Source organism: Salvelinus sp. IW2-2015, linkage group LG28, assembly GCF_002910315.2.
Source record: "Salvelinus sp. IW2-2015 linkage group LG28, ASM291031v2, whole genome shotgun sequence".
NCBI classification, from domain to species: domain Eukaryota; kingdom Metazoa; phylum Chordata; class Actinopteri; order Salmoniformes; family Salmonidae; genus Salvelinus; species Salvelinus sp. IW2-2015.
Genome location: NC_036868.1, coordinates 8,552,315 through 8,564,644, shown reverse-complemented (window position 1 = coordinate 8,564,644; position 12,330 = coordinate 8,552,315). Strand labels below are relative to the sequence as shown.

Genomic DNA, 12,330 nt, shown 5'->3' with positions numbered 1-12,330 from the left:
ATTGTTGGAAAAATGACTTGTGTCATGCACAATGTACATGTCCTAACCGACTTGCCAAAACTATAGTTTGTTAACAAGAAATTTGTAGAGTGGTTGAAAAACTAGTTTTAATGACTCCAACATAAGTGTATGTAAACTTCCGACTTCAACTGTATGTCATGAGGGATGATCACCTGGCCTTTCCTGTTATTGTTGGGCTAGATTTTCTGTCCATGACTGGCCTCAGTCTTGACATCAAGAACTCATGTAATGGTCTACCAGTAGTCCCAGGACTTTCCTACTTCCCTTTTTACCAGCAGGGGTCAACAGCCGGCAACCCAAGCTGACCACAGTGTCTAGCCATCCCAACACCACTGGGTAGCGTAGCTAAGGCTCTCAAGAGATCGAGAGAAGGAGGCCAATGTCTCCACGTCAACCAGTGGGTAATCTGAAGCCCTAATACAGCAGCTAGTTAGTGGGATGGACACCAGCCCGCAGCTTGACAGTCTTTTGCATGAGTGGCCCACTGTTTGCACAAATTCTGTTGGACGCACTACTGTTGTCTCTCACCGCAACATAACAACTGATGAGGTCCCAATAAATAAGAAGGCCTACCGAGTGTCTTTGCAGAAGCAGGAGTTTATCGACAGACACGTCAAGGACATTTTGAGCGACAGACACGTCAAGGACATTTTGAGCGACGGCAAGATCAGACGATCAACATCCCCCTCGGCCTCACCTCTAGTGCATGTGAAGAAAAGGGATGAAGGAACAAGGCCCTGTGTTAATTGTAGAGGCATCAATGTGAAGACCCCTCTTGACGCCATCTCCATGCCTCAAATTCAGGAAATACTGGAGTCCTTACAGTATTCAGAATTTTGAGCAGGTGGGCATGGACCCTGACAGCATCCAGAATACGGCATTTGTTACTCCGGTGGGCTTATTTGAGGTTTTCGTTCTTCCCTTTTGTTTGAAAAATGCTGGAGCATCATTCCAAATGCTCATCGAAATAGCCCTTGAAGATGTGAAGGGGAAGTGTTTCTTTGTAAACATTGACAACATGCAGTGTTCTCCCGCTCAGAGCAACACCTGGGAGACCTGAGAGCTGTGTTCAGCAGGTTGCACAAAGCCGGGCTCATGGTGAACCTGAAGAAGTGTAGCCTGTTCCAGAGGAGCATTTCTGTCTCTGGGCATGTGGTGTCGACTGTGGGCATCGTGACACAGGCAAAGAAGGTTGAGGCTATCAAGTTTTTTCCCAACGCTTCATTTAGTCAAGAATGTGGAGAGATTTCTCAGTATGGCAGGATGGTATCATCGCTTTATCCCTCACTATGCAGACGGCTCTGCTCCTCTCAATGCTTGAAGAGGTAGGATGTGTCTTGGGCTTGAACATCAGAATGCCAGAGGGCTTTCTAGGACTTGAAGTAAGCCCTAACCAAAGCACCAGTGCTCCTCTCCCCTGACATCTAACTATCCTTCAAAATAAAAGCAGATGCCTGTGACATCGGTCTTGTTGCTGTTTTGACACGAGATTGGCGGTGAGTGAGTTATCACCTATGGATCAAGACTGCTGAACTCTGCTGAGAAGAACTACGGTGTCTCTGAGCAAGAGTGCCTAGCAGGCATTTAGGCGGTGAAAAAGTGTCAGGCTTTCCTTGAAGGTAGGAAGTTCAAGGTCATTACTGACCACTCAGCCCTGGTCTAGGTGTTCAACCATCCAAAGCCCAATTCAAGACTGGTAAAATGGATGATCAGACTACAGGAGTTTTCCTTCAATATCACCTACAGAAAATTACAGTGCAACATTGTCCCGGATGCTCTCTCCTGTGCCCCGGTTGGGATACAGAAGCAATCCACGGTCTGCGTCAGCCAAGCTTCCAGCAGTCACAAATGTCCACTCCCCGTGGAGTAGTCTGAAATACCTTCATCCCAACAGTACGACCCCGAGGTGCAGACCATAATGAAGGAAGTCCAGGGCGAGATACCAAGACATGGAAGCATCAATTAGGCCATTGAAAATAGGTATCTGTTCCGGGTCGTCCCTGTTGGACAAGGGATGTATAGAAGTTTCAACTGTTTGTGCCACAGGGGATGAGAGAGCAGTTCTTGAGACACTTCCACGACAGTCCACTTGGTGGACATCTAGGAAGCAAAAACCCTACTGAAGGTGCTGGAAGTTACCTACTGGCCAGATGTTTGGAAGGATGTATTAGGAATACACCAAGAGGTGCATTACTTTTCAGAAGAACAAGCCTCAACTGACTAAGCTGTCGGGTCATCTACAGTCTACTACAATCTAGGAGCAGAAGGCAACATCAGCACCTCCTAGTGGTCGTTGACTACTGAAGCAAGTGGGTTGAATTGTTCCTCATGAGAGAGGCGAAGACCCCAAAGATCGTCTCCATTTTCACTGATGAAATATTCACCAGAAAGGGAACAACAGCCTGTCTCGTACAGAGGAGCTCAGTTCACCTCCCTTCTCAATCAGATTTGCCAGCAATGGAGTGGCGTACAAAAGCTCACTACAGCATGCCATCCACAAACAATTCTGACAGAACATATCAATTGCACGCTGAAGACCATAATCGCATCCTTTGCTAAGGACAAGCACAACACTGATCTGGTGTGGATCAGAGCCCACCCACTGTCCAAAGCTGATGCTGGTTTCATGGCCAAACTAGCTCCTAAGTGGAAAGGCCCAGCCAAGATTCAGTGATGTGTATCATGTTCAAAACTTTAAACTGTATTTCCGCCTCTCTGAGCCTCGTTTGAAGGGGGTGTACAGTATATGTAACCCACACGGTTCTTGACATGTGTATAGGCTTTGGGCTCCGCCCTGGTCACTCCCTAGACACACCCATTGTCACTTCCTGGTTTAAGGTGATATAGGACGTGTGTGTGTCAGGATGTAGGGGGGGGGGGGGGTGCATTTTGAGTGCATGTTGGTTGGAGAAAATGTTTGGTGAATAGGAAATGTTTGAATGCCTAGTTTCCATGATGATATACAGTGCGCTCAGAAAGTATTCATACCCCTTGACTTCTTCCACATTTTGTTGTTACAAAGTGGGATTCAAATGGATTTAATTTGTTTTTGTAAACCATCTACACAAAATCCTCTGTCAAAGTGGAAGATAAATGTATATAAAAAAAAACATCTTGATTAGATAAGTATTCAACCCCCTGAGTCAATATATGTTAGAATCACCTTTGGCAGCGATTACAGCTGTGAGTCTTTCTAGGTAAGTCTCTAAGAGCTTTGCACACCTGGATTGTGAAACATTTGCCCTTTTATTTTCAGAATTCTTCAAGCTCTGTCAAATTRGTTCTTGATCATTGCGAGACAACCATTTTCAGGTCTTTCCATAGATTTTCAAGCATTTACGTCAAAAACTGTAACTTGGCCACTCAGGAACATTGAGTCTTTGGTTCGATTTTTTTCACTAGTTGAATTTTCTATGCAATCTGCTTTATTTGTGAAATACACATCTTCCTTTCATGACATGCGTGCCCTCCCATTTTCTTCTATTAGTGGTGTTGGGTTTAGTGACCATTATTAATGTAGGGGAAACACTGAGAGCCCTAAGGGCCCTGGTCAAAAGTAGTGCACTACATAGGTAATATGGTCTCATTTAGGATGCAGGCTGGGTGTCTTACTGTAGCAGGGTGACATCCAGAGGGACAACCGGGTCCTTGGCCCTCGGTCCATAGGTTGTCAGGCAGGCCAGGCAGCCACTCTGGCCAGGCTGTTCTGTTTATCTAGAGATGAAATGAAGTGTGAGAAAAACAGTGGAGGCGACAGCAGGGCTGGAGATCACAGCCAGGTGTTTGTTTATTTCCTAAAACTACTGATATTTCAAAAAGAGAAACAAAGTTAATCAGTTTTTGCCTAATGTTTAGGTTATGTAACCTTTCATTAGGACACATTATCATGTCACACTGGGGAGTTGGTTGTGAGACTGATGGGTGCTTTTCTGTATCAGTTTGTTTCTCGTCCAATGCTGACCTCTGCTGTTAAAGTGATGCTAGTTTTGAAAATAGCGCTTATGATCCAAAACTGGTCCTGAATTCCAATTCATACAATATGTTTTGTAGGTGGTTAAGATCCCGTTCAGTCTGTTTAAGAATGTTAGCATGATGGATAACATGATTAAAACTTCCAGTACAAATCTGTATTTCAAATTAAAATAACAAAAATTACTTTGGCTTTACTAAATAGATTATTTTCTTTGCAATGCATAGCTTGTCATTGATGAAATATTCAAGAGATTCTCATCTGATATCAGTCTCCCCTCTTCTGCTGAGGTGTATGAATAGGGTTGGACTTCTTGGTTCTTGGTAAATGCAATGTTGCTTTTGTACCACATGATGGCAGTATGCTCAAATCTTTTACAGCCTCTAGAAAGTCCTGTTTAGTTTGAAAGTAGAGGGTCCTTAGTGGCGGTTGAAATAAGGTTTATTTTCTTTACAGTATGTTGGAGCTGTAACAGATGTCCTTTATCATGTCACCCKTATATACATGTTGCATATGGAAGCACTTGCAACTCCTACATAGTAGGCTACGTAGATGTGAGTCAATGTTTGTGTTTAGCCCTTTGCTAGCTACAGAAGACATTCCCATTGCATACACGGAACGYTATATAGCTATTTATCATTTGCAGATGGGCCTCTGGTGTCTGGAGCTTGTGAACTGCCTAGGATCAGATCTAGGATCAGCTTTCTCTTCCCCAATCCTAACCTCAACCATTAGTGGGGGAAATGTCTAGGGGCGACTTCGCCCTACTCCCATGCTATGCAGCTAGCTAGCTATTTATCATTTACCCATGCAACTTCTGGTGTCTGTAGCTTATTACCTTTGTTGAGGTAAGGACTCTGGGCTGTTGCCTTGAGAGAAGGAGTGGAAAAGTAGAATAGAAGGGTGAGTGTCTTCTCCTCTCCCTGCTATCTGTAGTGTGTGCACTGTGATGCTCCCTCCCTGAGAGCTCCTCTCCTCCCCTCTCTCTGTGCCAGGATAAACACCTGGCCTGATGAATACACTCCACTCATTTGCACCCGGGATGTTTCCCTATGCCTTCTTTTCTCTTACTCGTCAGAAGTGGCACTGCTTTTTTTCACATATTGGTCACGTTCTTTTGCTCCGGTGCAAATACAACTCTACAAGTCCTGTTTTTAATAAGGCCTGTTTTAATAAGCTTGCTAATGTTATTGTTCATTTTAAATTTGGCCTTTGTCTCCTGTTTATATGACAAGCATATCAATTGCATTCCAGTGAGGGTATGGTACTATGCAATATTTTCCCTGGTTTCCTCTTTAAAAAAAACAAGTAGTAGAAAAGCATGTGTTGCTGCTGCAAATAACTCCCTCCCATTATAATGCATTCAGATTGCTTTCGATGCTGCATTTTAGCAGGCTGTTTTCAGTACAGCAGGTTAAGTGGGATATTTTGACTGCCTGTTTTTATAACAGAGATCAGAGGATTGTACCAAATTTAGCCCGGCTGGAGGTGCCTTGGAGCAGCCAGTGGGTCTTTGAAGAACAGGCTGCCCGTACTGCTGTCTGAGTGGGGGTGGGACGTGACCCATTCATCCCCCTAACCTCCTGCTGTTTCCTGTGATATAGCTCAGGGAGTGAGCTGTCCACTCTGTGGTTAATTCTACATAAGTCAGTCTTGTCCTTCAGTCCAGTCAGTGTCACAGGGCACCATCTCATCATCCTGGCCAGACTGAGGATGCATCCCAAATGCCACCCTWTTCCCTTTGTAGTACACTACTTTTGACTAAGGCCCAAAGGGTTCTGGTATTAAAAAGGCGCACTTTATAGGGAATAGGGTGCCGTTTGAGTGAGTCTGGGGCTCATTATCCTCTAATGAAAACCATATACTGGTTGAGAGCCTTCTAACTTCAAACAGACAGTCCACTGGTTTTGAAGGGGAGTTGTGCCTGTCTTCTGACCTGGCCTGCCAGGATGGCACACAGCCGTATTGAATAGTATTCATCCACTTGGTTAGGGCTGTCTGCCAGATGACATTTGTAATACGCCAACTGTACATGGAAAATAGAACGACCAGAAGATCATCCTTGGCTAAGCTTACTGACTCACACGTTAATGAGAAAATAGATGTTCTGTGTCCCATGATTGTCTCTCAAATCCATTACAACTCTTCGTGTATAGGACAAGGCTATACTTCTTTGACAGGAACAGCTTTTTGGAAAGAGAGAGGAGTGTGGTCATCATGGAATTCTTGTAATGAAATTGCTTTGTTCTCCATCCAGGGATAGTTACCCTGTGTGTGTATGTGTATATATATTTATTTATATTTGGGGGGGTTGAGTTGGGCTGAAGACATATTTGTTTTGCAAATGGAAAAWAAAGTACACTACATGACCAGAAGTATGTGGACAACTGCTCGTCGAACATTCCAAAATCATGGGCATTTAATATGGAGTTTGTTCGAGCTTTACCTAGTTTAACTAGCTTTGCCTAGTTAAATAAAGTTATTGTGCTGACGTTGCTTCCAGAGGCAGTTTGGAACTCGGCAGTGAGTGCTGCAATCGAGGACAGATGATTTTTACACGCTTCAGCGCTCGGCGGTCCCGTTCTGTGAGCTTGTGTGGCCTACCACTTTGCGGCTGAGCCGTTGTTGCTCCTAGACCTTTCCACTTCACGATAAAAGTATTTACAATTGACCAGGGGACCTCCTAGGAGGGCAGAMATTTGATGAACTTACTTTTTGGAAAGGTGTTATCCTATGACTGTGCCACTTTGAAAGTCACTGAGCTCTTCATTAAGGCCATTCTACTGCCAATGTTTGTCTATCGAGATTACGTGGCTGTGTGCTTGATTGTATACACCTGTCAGCAACGGCTGGGGCTGAAATAGCCTAATCCACAGATTTGATGGGGTGTCCACATACTTTTGTGTATCTACAGGTGCAGCTAGGATCATAATTTGATCAATTTCTCACAGGAGGAAAATAATCCTGTAGCAACAGGAAATGTTAGTTATTCTGTGGACTATAATTAATGGACATTTTTCCAGTGGTTGATACATTTTTAGTTAGGGCAAATCAAGTCTGATATTTTAAAGTGGTAACCTTTTTTAAACCTTGAATAGGCTACATGTTTGCATTTCATGCAACAGCATGATCAAATGAAGATCCTACATCTGTATTCTACATCTCAAATATTAGCTACTATGCAAGTTATGGGTCTCTAAGTTTAGTAATGGGTGTTTTGTTTGTCTGCCCCTCAGAGGATGCTGGGTGGTACTTTCCCAGTGTGAAGAGGGACCCTGGTCGTTACCTGCAGCCCTGCTCTGAGTCTGTCAAGACCTGGCTGAGGAGCATGAAGAGTGCAGGGAAGGTCCTCCTGCTCATCACCAGCTCCCACAGCGACTACTGCAGGCTCATCTGTGACCAAATCCTGGGGTGAGTTAGTAGTGCACAATATGTCATTTGGGACGCAGATCATAAAACACACCTGATAGGGGCCAGGCACTAACCATATTGGTTTAGCCCCAGTATGTGAGATGGGAGAGCAGAACCAGTCGGGCTAAAGTCAATATTTATTTTATGGTTTTATGATGAGCCACTAATGCAGGGCTACTTAACTCCAGTCCAGAAGGGTCTAACACTTCTGGTTTTCTTCCTCTCCTTCAAATAAGGGACCGTTTTAGACCTGGGACACCAGGTGAGTGCAATTAACTACCAGGTATAAACACAATCCAGAAGTATTTTCGGCTTTCCAGGACCAGAGTTGAATAGCCCTGCCCTACTGGCTCATCTCTCCCAACCCACATTGCGTACAGCTCTCACATGCCATTACACCTCATTCCTTCAGTCACCAGAGCATCTGCTGACCAGCTAGCAAGTGTCTTCACTGATATTTTCAAACTCTCCCTGACCCAGTCTGTAATACCTACATGTTTCAAGCAGACCACCATCGTCCCTGTGCCCAAGAATGCCAAGGTAACCTGTCTAAATGATTACCGCCCGTAGCACTCACATATGTAGCCATGAAATGCTTGAAAGGCTGGTCATGGCTCTCATCAATGCCGTCATCCCAGACACCCTGGACCCACTCCAATTCGCATACCAACCAAACAGATCCACAGATGAGGCAATGTCTATTGCACTCCACACTGCCCTCTCCCACCTGGACTAGAGAAACACCTATGTGAGAATGCTTTTCTTTTGACTATATTTCAGCATTCAACACCATAGTGCCCTCCAAGCTCATCACCCCCTCTCAACACCGTGCACTGTCAGCTCTCATTCCCACTCAGCCCAGCAGAAATATAACAGAAGACTAGAGTGAAACTTACAATGGCTGAGCCTGACCATTATGTAGTGGTGCTGTTTGTGCTAGCAGACTCTCCATAGACTCATTATTACTAGCCAGCTGCAGCTGTGGACTGACCTAGACCAGGGGACTGGACTGTGTCAGTATCACTGTTCTCTCTCTCTCTCTCCAGTGTACACTATGTGGTCTAGGGTTATTATTCTAGCCTAAAACCTCTTACACGTTCGGTCAGACAGCAAGGGGAAGTCTTGCGGACTGGTGCTGTGGCTGGTCTTGCTGGTGGCAAAGTGTGTTTAATAGAATGCCTTCGTGAAGTGTCTCTGCACATTATCTAAACAGACACAATCACACATCACCAGTATTACTTCACAGTGGAGAACTTAGTCGTGAGTTTTAATCCAACCAATGCCATAGCCTAGCTACAGTAACGTTTGATGCTCATCTGGTAAGTAACCAACCACACATCCAGATAATCTATTCTTCTGTCCCACTCTGCTAGTGTAGCTGGCTGTTATGATGGACAGTCAGACTTAGGGGAGAGCGGCTGAAAGTGAACCGTTTGTTCTGGATGCCTGCTAGGTCTTCAGGGACCTCTGTGGCCCAGGCTTTCCCCACAGATAACTGAAGCCAGGAAATTATGCAGGCTGTGTCTTGTCCGTGTGGTGGCTCAGGGATAAGCTTTGCTTTGTTCTGCTGTACGGGTTGGCCTGCATGTGAACCTCCTGTGTGAGGCAACATTTGGCTCCACAAGAAACTCAGATTAGTTCCAGTCTGGAGTCTATAAACAATATGCATTTCAACACCTCTCTAATGCATAGACACTCCCCAGTGAAGAATGCCCCCTCGTGATCTGACTTTGGTTTCTGTTGGGAAGAAATAATGTCACCTCTTTTTAAAGCCCATGCTTCTCTCAGGAACACCACAGAGGCGTGCAGGATGTGGACCAGGGACAGACAGCTGTCAGAAGTCGCACAACAAGACCAGGGATGCCAGACAGGCCCCTACGTGCCAAGTGTAGCTAGGTGTCTCCTGGCCTCTCCTGCCGTTGGACACAGCAAGATGAAACCATAGCAGTCTACATTACAGCTTCATTTATACACTCACCGGGGAGTTTATTAGTTACAACACCCCATACACTAAATTGAAGAAGCCGCTCCATTGGGCACTCAATCACCAACACTGGACAATTGAGGAGCGGAAAAAACGTTGCATCATGCTGATGGCAGAGTCAGGATTTGGCGTTAGCAGTCCATGGCACCATCCTGCCTGGTGTCAATGGTACAGGCTAGTGGCGGTGGTGTAATGGTGTGGGGAATGTTTTCCTGTCACACGTTAGATCCCTTGATACCAATTGAGCAACAAAGGTTTCCGACACCTTGTAAAATCAATACCCCGAATAATTCWGGCTGTTCTGGAGGCAAAGGGGGGTCTGACCCAGTACTAGATGGGTGTACCCAATAAACTGGACAGTGAGTATGTTTGCTCTGACTAGTAGTTTTAGACCTCCCTGTAATACTTTTTGCTGGCTAGAAATGGATGTATCTATAATGTTATGTCAGGAATATATTTGACTAGCTCCTAATGCTGTAGAATGTGGATTTTCACCAGTGGAGGCTCCTCAGAGGAGGATATGGAGGACCATCCTCCTCAGTGAATTTCAGAAAATGTTTAATATTGAAACATTTTAAAAGTTTGCCTTTTTAGATAAAACGAAATATATTCACTTTACCAAATAATTAAAACATACTGTTTTGCAATGAAGGCCCAGCAGCACTGTAGGGTAGCACAGTGGTGTAGCCAGAGGACAGCTAGCTTGTGTCATCCACTGGGTACATTGACTTCAATACAAAACCTAGGAGGCTCATGGTTCTTACCCCCCTCCATAGACTTACACAGTAATTATGACAACTTCCGGAGGACGTCCTCCAACCTCTCAGAGAATGATTCTAGTACTGAAAGCACTGCAGTGCATAACATGTGGTGAGTAGTTGACTCAAAGAGAAAGACAATAGTAGAACAAATTWATTTCTTCCAAAATTAAGGAGCAGTGAAAGAGAGCAATATTTCATTGTGTGTGTGTGTGTGTACACAGTACCAGTCAAAAGTTTGGACACCTACTCATTCAAGGGTTTTTCTTAATTTTTACTATTTTCCACATTGTAGAATAATAGTGAAGACATCAAAACTATGAAATAACACACATGGAAACATGTAGTAAACAAAAAACTGTTAAACAAATCAAAATATATTTGAGATTCTTCAAATAGCCACCCTTTGCCTTGACAGCTTTGCACACACTTGGCATTCTCTCAACCAGCGTCACCTGGAATGCTTTTCCCACATATGCTGAGCACTTGTCGGCTGCTTTTCCTTCACTCCCCGCCCGACTCATCCCAAACCATCTCAATTTGGTTGAGGTCGGGGGATTGTGGAGGCCAGGTCATCTGATGCAGCACTCAATCACTCTCCTTCGTAAAATCGCCCTTACATAGCCTGTAGGTGTGTTAGGTTATTTTCCTGTTGAAAAACAAATGATAGTCCCACTAAGCCAAAACCAGATGGGATGGCGTATCGCTGCAGAATGCTGCGGTAACCATGCTGGTTTAGTGTGCCTTGAATTCTAAATAAATCACAGATCACATCATTATTTGGGATGCAATTTCTGAGGCTGGTGACTCTAATGAACTTATCCTCTGTAGCAGAGGTAACTCTGGGTCTTCCATTCCTGTAGTAGTCCTCATGAGAGCCAGTTYCATCACAGCACTTGATGGTTTTTGCGACTGCACTTAAACTTTCAAGGTTCTTGAAATGTTCCTTATTGACTGACCTACATGTCTTAAATTAATGATTGGCTGTCATTTCTCTTTGCTTATTTGAGCTGTTCTTGCCATAATATGGACTTGGTCTTTTACCAAATAGGGCTGTCTTCTGTATACCCCCCTACCTTGTCACAACACAACTGATTGGCTCAAATGCATTGAGGAAAGAAATTCCACAAATTAACTTTGAAGGCACACCTGTTAATTGAAATGCATTCCAGGTGACTACCTCATTAAGCTGGTTGAGAGAATGACAAGAGTGTGCAAAGCTGTCATCAAGGCAAAGGGTGGCTGTTTGAAGAATCTCAAATATGAAATATATTTTGATTTAACACTTTTGTGGTTACTACATGATTCCATAGGTGTTATTTCATAGTTTTAATGTCTTTACTATTATTCTTCAACGTAGAAAATAGTAAAAATAAAGAAAAACCTTTGAATGATTAGGTGTTCTAAAACTTTTGTGTACAGTACATGTCAAAAGTTTGTACACACCTACTCATTCAGGGGTTTTTCTTTATTTTTACTATTTTCTACATTGTTGAAAATTATTTTTCCATCTTCAACATAGAAATGCTACCAATTTTTTTTATTGAAACTTGTTACAAATGATGGAGTAACGCATGATTCACCGGACAATATTTTGAAAGAGGAARTAAAGTTCTTTAAGAATATGTTTTCATTTCAGTCTCCTCCATCTCCACTAACTGAAGCTAATTGTATGGATTTTTTCCCTATTAATAATGAAACATTTACATCTACAGAAAGACTCATGTGAAGGCCAAATTACAGAGGAGGAACTTGATGCAATTAAAGCCTTTAAGTCTGGGGAAACTCCAGGGCTGGATGTCATACCAGTGAAAGTATACCAAACTTTTTTTATATACTCAGAGGACCATTATTAGCATGTTTTAAACACTCCTTTATAAACAGTAGATTATCGGACACGCAATAAGGTCTGATTTCATTATTACTGAAACAGGATCCAAGTGGTATATATAAAGATCCAGTCCATTTAAAAAAAACTGGAGGCCTCTTACACTTCAGTGTTGTGATGCAAATTTCTAGCTAAATGTTTGGCGCATAGAATTGAAAAGGTATTGTCAGATATTATTCATCCTAATCAGACAGGTTTTTTACATGGACGATACATTGGCGATAATATAAGACAAGTACTGGAAACAATAGAATACTATGAAATATCGTGGAAACCAGGCCTTGTTATCATGGCTGAT

At 43.5% G+C, this 12,330-nt stretch overlaps 1 protein-coding gene and 1 long non-coding RNA gene across 2 annotated transcripts in view; one reads left to right on the top strand and one right to left on the bottom strand.

Annotated features, from left to right (window-relative positions):
• Positions 1–5,059, bottom strand: part of LOC111954032 (uncharacterized) — a 33,458-nt gene extending 28,399 nt beyond the window's left edge. The window contains exons 1-2 of the long non-coding RNA XR_002875944.2: positions 4,830–5,059; positions 3,634–3,735 (exon numbers count right to left, since the gene is read on the bottom strand). This is a non-coding gene — a long non-coding RNA (uncharacterized lncRNA). The remainder of the gene's footprint in view (positions 1–3,633; positions 3,736–4,829) is intronic.
• The window catches only part of LOC111954028 (5'-nucleotidase domain-containing protein 1), a 91,179-nt gene that overhangs the window by 41,505 nt on the left and 37,344 nt on the right, over positions 1–12,330 (top strand). Inside the window, exon 7 of the mRNA XM_023973524.2 lies at positions 7,228–7,402. Within this exon, the coding sequence (XP_023829292.1) occupies positions 7,228–7,402 (175 nt within the window). The remainder of the gene's footprint in view (positions 1–7,227; positions 7,403–12,330) is intronic.